Source organism: Syngnathus scovelli, chromosome 4, assembly GCF_024217435.2.
Source record: "Syngnathus scovelli strain Florida chromosome 4, RoL_Ssco_1.2, whole genome shotgun sequence".
NCBI classification, from domain to species: Eukaryota; Metazoa; Chordata; class Actinopteri; order Syngnathiformes; family Syngnathidae; genus Syngnathus; species Syngnathus scovelli.
This window is the reverse complement of record NC_090850.1, coordinates 14,566,978-14,576,721: the sequence shown is the minus strand read 5'-3', so window position 1 is coordinate 14,576,721 and position 9,744 is coordinate 14,566,978. Positions and strand designations below refer to the sequence as shown.

Sequence of the window (9,744 nt, the reverse complement as noted above, 5' to 3'; positions counted from 1 at the left end):
TTACTGGAAATTAATTTAGAAAACTGCTGTCAAACTCCACTGCTGAACTGTCAACGGGCAATGTAATAATTGAAAAGTAAAAGTTTAACATAATGTAGCTCAGAGTAAGAGAGTTAAAAAAAAGTAATATATAGTAACATGTATCTCAAATTAAAGCTTTTCTAAAAAGTATCCAAAAAGTTATTTAAGTAATTCAAATAGAATAAAAGTCGTAATGATTTAATAACAGTAATACATACTGTACACACACAGAGAGAACTACAAACTATGAAACTACACTGACAAGTATTTGAAAAAAGCCAAAATACATAGACGTGATGGTATAAATATAGCATTTCTTAAAAATAAATAAATAAAATTCTAAAGTATCTTGCATTGAAACCACTGTGGCAAGTGCGGTTTAAAGTTACTCAATTAAATTCGACGTAAATGTAACGCATTACTACTACTCCTCCTCCTCCTCCTCGTCCTCCTACTACTACTACTACTATTACTACTACTATTAATAATAATAATAGTACAATTATTTCTAGTAATACTCCAATTTATATTTCTCCAACCGAAGCCTATATAGATAGATAATTGTCCTTCTACTACTTTCACCACTTACTGCAATTGTACTACTATTACCCTGCTAGTCGTACCAGTACTAAATTAACTTCTAATAAGTTATAGTAGTGGCAAAACTACTACTCCTTCCATTACTATCACAACCACAACCACCACAGCTTCTATTGCTACTATTATTATCAATTGTATTGCCATTATTACTTCTATCACAGCAGGTACTTGTACTAAAACTGAGACTACTATTACTACCACTTGTACTGCTGCAACTGATGCTTTTCTAACCATTGCTTCTAATATGACTGATACTACCACTAATAAATTTACCGCCACTATTAAGTAACTGTTGTAGTGGTAGGACTACTTCTATCACTACTATCACTATCACAACAAATTCTTACTAATATTTGCTACCATATAATTTAACATAATCCATTCTGTCTCCACTTAATCTCATATTTCTTTTATCTCAAACAGTGGTTGTGATTTACCGACATGTATCGGCCAAATCCTTTCGCCTTCATCAGTGTTCAAACTACTACCTAGTTTAGTATGTCCCTGAGAGAAGAAACTTTTAGTAGGTTCATATGAGAGACCTCTGTGGATGACGACGATGATGATGATGAAATTGACAAAAGGACGCTTGTTGTCCGTCAGCACATCATCAGAACTCTTCTTTTTCTTGACACCAAGCAAGAGTGTGTGCGTGTCTTCAAAGATGAACGCGCATAGACACAGTAACAATGATGACTGCATTGCAAACGCGCGCATCTTCAAGCATGTTGCCTGAGCGCTTCTTCACAAAACCCAGGGAATGGAAGATAAGGCGGCAGGCGGACGGGGGTAACAAATCTCAGCCAAGACTGTGTAACGCATTCATGGAGCTCCCTCTGTTGGATGGACGCGGCCTCCGAAGACAGACGCGGTCACCTTAAAAAAAAGATACAAATAAATAAAATATGCTTATATATTTATTTACCATAAATATTATTATTATTTATATATTTATCATAAAAAATATATAAATATTTTTAGGTGACTCTTACAGAATATGTAGAACAACGAAATATGGCCACAATATATTTTATTAACTAATGAATAAAATGGGGCTTCAACTAACAATTATTTTCATAATCGATTAATCTGGTGAAGTTTTTCTTGAATCAGATTCTAAAATAATATAACTTCCACACCCTTTTTCAAAAACATAACTTCATTTCAAATTGAAAGTTCAGAAAATCCACATACAAATTAATTATGATTCTGTTATTTTCTAAAGTAAAAGCAAAAGTTTTATTTCGTTTCCACACAAATATAATTAGCCAACCTTCATGTAGGATGCCAGAAATTGCTAAATATTTACTATTGAGAAGCTGCAATTTTGATGTTTGGACAATTTTACATTAAAAAGGTGCCTGAATGATTCATTGATTATCAAAAATAGTTCTCAATTAATTTGATAATCGATTATTTGTGGACTAATGGTTGTACCTGTAGTGTGGAAAATTGGAAATGTGACAAGAATTGGAGAGTGGAAAGCAGATGTTTCAAATGAGCTGAACAGCTTGCATTTGGAATGGCAATGATGGGGAATTAGCTTGCATGTTCTAAAATTTTTAGTGCAAAATCTAATTATTTGGGGTTCATCAGAAGCTCTGCAGTGATCCAACATTATTCTCTTATGGCAACACCCATGTCACTCACTCACCACACCAGGCTTTGCCCTTTAAAGCCATACACACTCAAAGTCACAGAACAAGAAGAATGGGCAAAAATGTTTTCGTGTTTACACTATTATTGCAAAATACAATATATCCAATTAAGCAATGGGAATATCAGAAGAAGAATTGATTTTTATTTTTTTAAATTCCCTTAGTGGGCTTCCTCTAATGATATGTGAAGGATTTACTGTTTGATTACATTTCAGGTGTATTTAACGATTGGGTTAAATATATTTGCACTTAATCTGTTTGTTTTAAAACATTTATTGAGGCACAGTTTCTCTTCAAATTTTATGTGCACTACTTTAGAATTAATATTGACGGTATTTTTTGTTCCAATATTTAAGCACAGTGTTTATGTTCAAAGAGGTCATGAGGTTACATTCACTTAGAATGATATTAAATACCCTTTTCAGGGGATCCTCATTTTGTATGCCAGTATAGGCTACCATTATTGGTCTGTTGATGGGATTTGGAGAGCTATTTTTCTGAGGTAGTACTTGGTGTCCAAAGTAGCCCCACTAGTGGTGGCAAAAGGAGGTGCATCCCGCCGGGGCTCTGGCATGGAGTGGGAGGCGGCAACCTGCAGCGAGCATCGTTGCTTCTCGCCTCTCCTTCTCGTTATGTGTTTATTGTGTGCAAGGAGCACATAACAGGACGAGGGGAAATGGAGAGTGAATGCCGAAGAAAGTGGAAGGCAAGATTTGCCCTGAGGCGAGACATCTTGAAGGAGTTCCTGGCTGAGTTTCTGGGGATATTTGTCCTGATAGTGAGTAGCCGTCCCGTCTGCCTGTGTGCACCTGTCATTCAGCTTAAACCGCCGCTTTAAAGCTGCTAATTAGGTGTCTCCATACCTCTCGTGGGACTCTGCTGTCTGTCACATATGTGTCTCTATTAAGACACATAGCGCACACTTTGATGTGGAACAACTTAAGCATCACAATGTTTGCTTGTTTCAAATGTCCTTACAGTACTTGTGGTATATTTGCGAGCTTTTCCCCACTTCTTTCCACCTCCACCTGTCACCACCTAAGTTCAATGACTGTGACCCATGAGTGCAGACTTCTTATGTGTGGATGAGTGCTCTCATTTGTTTTGTCCTAACTAAGTGGGGGGATTCTTTATTTTGCTCGGACAAATTGCGTCTGGCAGTTGGAAGCTCTTATTAGACAAGGGGCTAGTGTTGAGGCTGCCTATAATTGGAATGGTGGAAAAAAACAACAACAACAACAACAACGAGCGGCTTCTCGTCCCTGTGTGTCTCGCAGCTTTTTGGATGTGGTTCAGTGGCCCAGGCGGTCCTGAGCAAGGGAGCTCTGGGGGAGCCCCTCTCCATCCACCTTGGCTTCACTCTGGGACTTATGATGGCCGCCTACATTGCAGGAGGGGTTTCAGGTAAAAGCACCTGGACACAATGTTTGCCTACTTGTCCTAAATGTGGTGGAGACAATCAAATAGCTGCTATTTACACGGCTGAAAAAGCATGAAATCCATACATTTTTGTAATCAATACAGTGCGCAATGCAAATCAGCATGTGACAACCAATAAAGTTTTTCATAGTCTTTGTGGATCTACGTAGTTACAAGCTAGATGAATGGATAGATTTGGTACTTTATCCACAGCAGAAATATTCACAATTGCACCAAAGTAGTTGCAACCAACAAATTCAAAAGAAAAAAAAGACAAGAGCAGCATTTGAGGAGAACCCAAGAAAAAAATTAATGCATGGGGTTCTTATTTTTTTTCCTGTGGTACTACTAGAGTGCCCCCAACTGCGGAAGACAAATTCCTCATGTTGGCCAATAAAGATTCTGATTCGAATTCTGATGTAGTGGCCGGTGTAATTTGTCTGCGCCGACAAGTTGGTTGGAGTGGATGATGCTTGCGTTGTCTAGTTGCTCACTCCATGGTTACTGAGAATACTAGTGGTAAGGCTTGAGAGGACAAGGAAGTTAATATATGGAGAGCTTCTGCTGCATGACTGGGCCATTGGGTCCCGGGGTCCACAGCACAGTGGGAAGCTTCTGTGGGACGACATGTTTGAAGATGATCATAGGTATTGGACTAATGAGCTTTACAGGGGCATGGGTCTCCAGAGAGGAAGGTAGGGGTGTAGGGGGTCAGGTGTGACGAGCCTGCCTTTCAAGACTTCCCTGGCGGGAGGCCCCCGTCGCCGAAGAAAACACAATTGTCCCCTCTTTGTAGTCCCCCATTTCGGACGACGGCGGAGCGCAAGTGTGACACATCCTGGTCACTCTAATGACCCGCGCTCTACGTGTGCCTTAAGCCGCTTCAGCCAGATTATGTCACATGCAATCGGGCCCGCCGCTTCTGGCTGCTTTGTCGCGGCCCATGTTTGCGAACAGGATGGGGAGACGAACAATAGACGCATGGTCGATGCCCCCCGGCGGTGTCACCACAGAGAGGTCAAAACGGAGATCCCAGAGTGTTAAATAAATGAGCCCACACTGTCAGCGCAGGCCCGCAACATTTGGATGGAATGTTGTTCACTCTGGAGTTTTAGGGTGGATGATGTCGGTGAAGGGTGGAGCTCATAGGTGTCAAACTCAAGGCCCGGGGGCCAGATCCGGCCCGCCATGTCATTTTAAATGGCCCGCGAAAGCAAATCATTTCAACTTGCTAAAATCTGTACCAAACTTTAATTTACATTTGCAAGAAATAATAATGTTGAGATTCTTTTATTACTTTTTTACAGTAATTTGAACAATAATTTAACAATATTATTTCTGATTTCAAAACTAGTAATCCATCCATTTGTTGTGTATATGTATTAATATGAGAGGATTAAACATTTATTTGGTGTCACTGTCACAACGGCCCTTGAGGGAAGCCACAGCTACAAAGTGGCCCTCGATAAAAATGAGTTTGACAGCTAGCTAGCTAGCTAAGCTCGTTGAACCTTCAGCTACCGGGCAATCTGTTCTACCAACTGAGCAATACCGACATGCTGTTGTTGCGCTGCTGCTAGCTGGTAACACCAACAAGACTAGCTGGTCACCAGCTATCACCAGCTCCTGGTTGCGGCTTGACTTTGGCTCATTTGGTTGAGCAGACTACCCACTCACAGAGGGTTTGGATGTTTGAATCTTGGCTGTTTTGCTCTCGCTGGTACCACCAGCAAGCTGTTGCTAAGCTGTTGCTCTTGGATCTCCGTCGATGCCATTCTGGTCCCTCCAGCTGCAAACGAGCTCTCGTAAGTAAGTGTAAGTGCCGCCCTCTGGAAACCTTTGTGGCTGCCCAGCAGATGCACAGACTGTTGGATCAAACATTGCCCCTAATGGGGAAAAATCAATGCGTAATTCACGCCAGGCCTAAAAAGTTTGACTATAATGTGCGGTAAGTGCTTATAAATGCCACAAAATGCTGGCAAATGGCTATTTTTGTCTTAATGAAGCTGCTCAACTCACCTCATAAACATGAGCCCTTTCCATCAGTACAATGATGATGTGTTTGCGGTTGTGTTGCTCCAGGTGCCCACGTGAATCCTGCAGTCACCCTGGCTATGATGATGCTGGGCAAGATATCCTGGAAGAAGTTTCCCGTGTATGTGGCCGCACAGTTTTTAGGGGCCTTTGCTGGGGCCTGCTGCGTATATTTGGTGAATTATGGTGAGTGAAAATGTTTACTGAAAAAAGGACTTGGGCAATTTCAAATTTCTGCTGAGGCCGACCTAAGTGGTGGCCACCCCTTGTCACAGTCTAGCCACGCCCCTGGCCAGTCCCTCACCTCAGTGGAAATTTTGATGTGTGATTTATTGTTTTGCCATTTCCACATGGACACACTATTCTTGGACCCCTTGATCTGCTGCTGGGGGTTTTTTTTTTTGTTTGATTTTTTTATTAGTCGCATGTTTCAAGAATAAACATAACATAATAAACATAATACAAACTCTAAAAAATGTGTCTTGAGTAAAGGATATTCAATTCTTACAGTCAAGGTCAATCAAAATCATTACCTTTCTGAAACGCTCACCGTACGCATGTTTGGCCTCCCTTCACCGAGGTGTTCTTTATCAGAACATTTCCTTTGTGTTCGTTGAAAATCTTTTCTATGACTGATTCCATGTCTACATGTGCATTTTGTGCTTTCACTGTTCTTTTATTGCATTTGTTGTTCTCATAGATGCTTTAATGGAATTCAGCAATGGAGAATTTATTATCAGCGGAGAGAATGCCACTGCTGGAATATTTGCATCTTATCCTGCTAAGCATCTCTCTACGCTCAACGGATTCCTCGACCAGGTAATAACTAAAAGAGGTCATGTTCAATTTTGGTCTTGCTACGTAGTACCTGTATGTTTGTTAGACAAAACTTTGGCCATTGGTCTGTGCTCTTGGTTTCCATATAGAATTGTTGATGATGAGGAGTGCAAATAATGTTACGCAACACTGACTGTCCTGGATGTAGAAACTACTAGAGCATGTAAAGATGCTTGAGAGTACACATACTGTGCACTCTTGGGCACGAACGTTAACGTTGATGTGATTTGTTTGCCGACGAGTGAACAATTGCGCACAATGCTGAAAATAGATATCACGTGTTTGGGATATGTTGATGTGGGTTGCAACATTAAAAGCCATCCAGGAGTATTTTTCATCACATTTGCCGTTTTCTGATTTGTATGAAAACAGCCTAAGTTTCGCATAAAGCTGCCTTGAGGAGCCAGCAGGGTAAAGGGGAAGTCGTGTAACAAGCTTAAACCAATCACGGGTGATTGCAATTTAAAAAGATTCTGTTAGAAGCGGCATCTTAGTTTAGTTGCTTGTGGTTTGGTGTTTTCACGGATTGAGTGCCTGTATGTCTTGTCAGGTGGCAGGAAGTGCTGCATTGATCCTGTGCATCCTGGCCATAACAGACTCGAGGAATATCGGCGCCCCCAAAGGCATGGAACCTCTGTGCATCGGCCTAATCATCCTGGCCATCGCCGTGTCCATGGGTTTGAACTGCGGCTATCCCATCAACCCTGCACGAGACCTCAGCCCGCGACTCTTCACCGCTGTAGCGGGATGGGGGTGGGATGTTTTCAGGTAAGTGAACCCCAGGAAATACACTGGTACCTTGACTATGTATGAGTTTATTTCATTCCGTGATTAAGGTCATAACTCAATTTTCCTCCGTAAAATGAATTAAAATGCCACACCCCAAAAGTCAACACCTTATTTTGTTTGTATGGTTCTGATTAGGGAAACTTACATTATACTGTAACATCAAAAAACATTGAAACGCCATAAAAAATCTTAACACAAGATGAGTCGGCTTTTATGTTTCTATAATTTTCTGAAATGTCAAAACAAATTAACATTCCTGAAAAAAATTAACAAATTGCTCTTGTGGTAACGTTGCACAGTTGTGACCAAGCACCTTCCAATAAGTTAAAAAAAAACAACCGCACTCGTAGATTGCATAATAGAAAATGGAAACTTGTAGTTGTGTGTTGGGGGCATAAGATTTTGATGCTATTAGCACGTGCAGTGTTGTTGCCCTGGCTCACTGCTTGCTGACACTCCCTCAGTGCACATCCCCGCGTGAAAAGCAGAAGTCACAGCCACGTCTCTTTCCTTTCAAACTCTCTTTGTTGTTAATATTTCAAAAGGCGCTCGTGTATATTCTGCGTTCTGAATTTGTACCGTGCCATTCAGGAGAACATGGAACATTTCCCTGCCAGTGATATGAAATATTTAATGATTTTTTTTCTGAAATGATGCTGAGGTGTCTTGACCCTGCAGTCAGATCTGACTTCAAACTACTGTAAGTGTGATCACACTCCACTACATGGTGCACATTGTGGCAATTTTGTACAATATTACATATTGCACTGTAACTATAGAAAACAAGTATACATATTTTGGGATTCCTTGAAAAATCTTTGTGAGAACAACACGGCCAAGTCCATGAAGCCTAACTGACCATTTTTAACATCCATTTTTATCGAAGATCCTATAAAGTAACTAAACTGCATAAGATTTTGGGGACTCCTAAAATGTTTTTTTCTTTCTCAAATGAGCTGATCGTACATCATTGATCAATGTCTTGCGCCACACAGTTAAGCTTGAATTCCTGCTCAGGCAGAGAGAGTCCCTGCATGGAAAGTTGGACCGTATTCATCTGAACTCACTTATTGGATGACATGTTGGTGTGTCAGTTACACCAGACTTTCTAAAACCCTGTTGGCAACTTTCCATAGAGGCGCTTTGAAATTCCAACAATAAGTGTTACGTAGTGTAAACCCGCTCAGATCATATTGTGTCTTCATCCAAATCAAGTCTGCATTGTTTTGATGTGACAAATGAGCAAGATTGAAACCAATACTATGGTCCGTCCGGAAACCATTTACAGAGCTTCCCACATTTTGTTTTTTATGGCCTAATTTAAAACCGGTTACATTTATCAAAAACATTTTGCCTCACACAGCAGTCTCTTATGTAAAAATCATGTTTTGAGATTCACTTTGATAAAGTGAGCCCGTGTCCTGGGCAGATCACCTTAAATGAGGCGGCACATAAGTGGATAATCCGGTGGCATGCTGCCTGCCGACAGCATTGGACTTCCTGGGAGCCTCCAGGAGGGACACGACAGACCCCAACCCTCAACAACACCCCCCACCAGTCACTTGTTCACTTTTTCCTTTTCTTTCATCTTAAATAAATGTGTGTCTGCTTTCACCTGCTGTGCTACATTGCTAGAGACTAATGGCTCACTTAAAGAGTGAGCCAAAGTGACAATGAGGACACATGCAGCAGACACAGAGCTGCTTATTAGAAGACTTGACTTTAATCAGGGATAAGGACGGGCGGGACGCTTACATGCGCCAGACATCAACATTCATGCACACGGCTAGCCAACAAGTGTGCAGAATTTTGTCCGCGATCACACAAATCATGTATTTTCATTAAATACTATGTCCATGAAATCGCATGACGATTTAACACTTTTATTACAAATTAAATCAATTGACTTTGGTGTGTGTGTTCATGTTCATGTGTTTTTCTGGCAGGGCTGGAGGTTGCTGGTGGTGGATCCCTGTGTTTGGACCTATGGTCGGCGGGGCAGTGGGAGCCGCTATTTACTTCCTTTTCATCGAGCTGCACCATGCCGAGCCCAAACCACAGGAAGAAAACAATGGCCAGCAAAAGTATGAAATCATAACTCTATCTTAGAACTAAATGCAGTAACGAAATAAACGCCTCCTTATTAAGCAGTTGAAGAAATGTATGATTTCTTCTAGCCAATCAATGAAGAAAGGCAATCGTAATTACAAAACAGTATTGTTTCATAAAAAATAATTTACTCTCCTGTTCTATCATTATTAAAGCATTTTTTTAATTATAGTTTCTTAGTTAACAAGTTATTGTTTTATATATATATATATATATATATATATATATATATATATATATATATATATATATATATATATATATATATATATATATA

The 9,744-nt window shown here is 40.4% G+C and overlaps 1 protein-coding gene across 3 annotated transcripts in view; it reads left to right on the top strand.

Moving 5' to 3' along the window:
- aqp9b (aquaporin 9b) overlaps nucleotides 1-9,640 on the top strand; it is a 55,543-nt gene extending 45,903 nt beyond the window's left edge. For 2 of the 3 annotated variants that reach the window (XM_049718948.2, XM_049718950.2), the window contains 5 exons: nucleotides 3,557-3,683; nucleotides 5,781-5,918; nucleotides 6,433-6,551; nucleotides 7,120-7,337; nucleotides 9,305-9,640. In XM_049718948.2, coding sequence (XP_049574905.1) covers nucleotides 3,557-3,683; nucleotides 5,781-5,918; nucleotides 6,433-6,551; nucleotides 7,120-7,337; nucleotides 9,305-9,467 — 765 coding nt within the window. In that variant the 3' untranslated portion in view covers nucleotides 9,468-9,640. Of the gene's footprint in view, nucleotides 1-1,706; nucleotides 3,058-3,556; nucleotides 3,684-5,780; nucleotides 5,919-6,432; nucleotides 6,552-7,119; nucleotides 7,338-9,304 lie in introns of those variants that run through there. The other variant, XM_049718949.2, reaches the window with a different exon arrangement.
- Nucleotides 9,641-9,744: the final 104 nt, after the last annotated feature.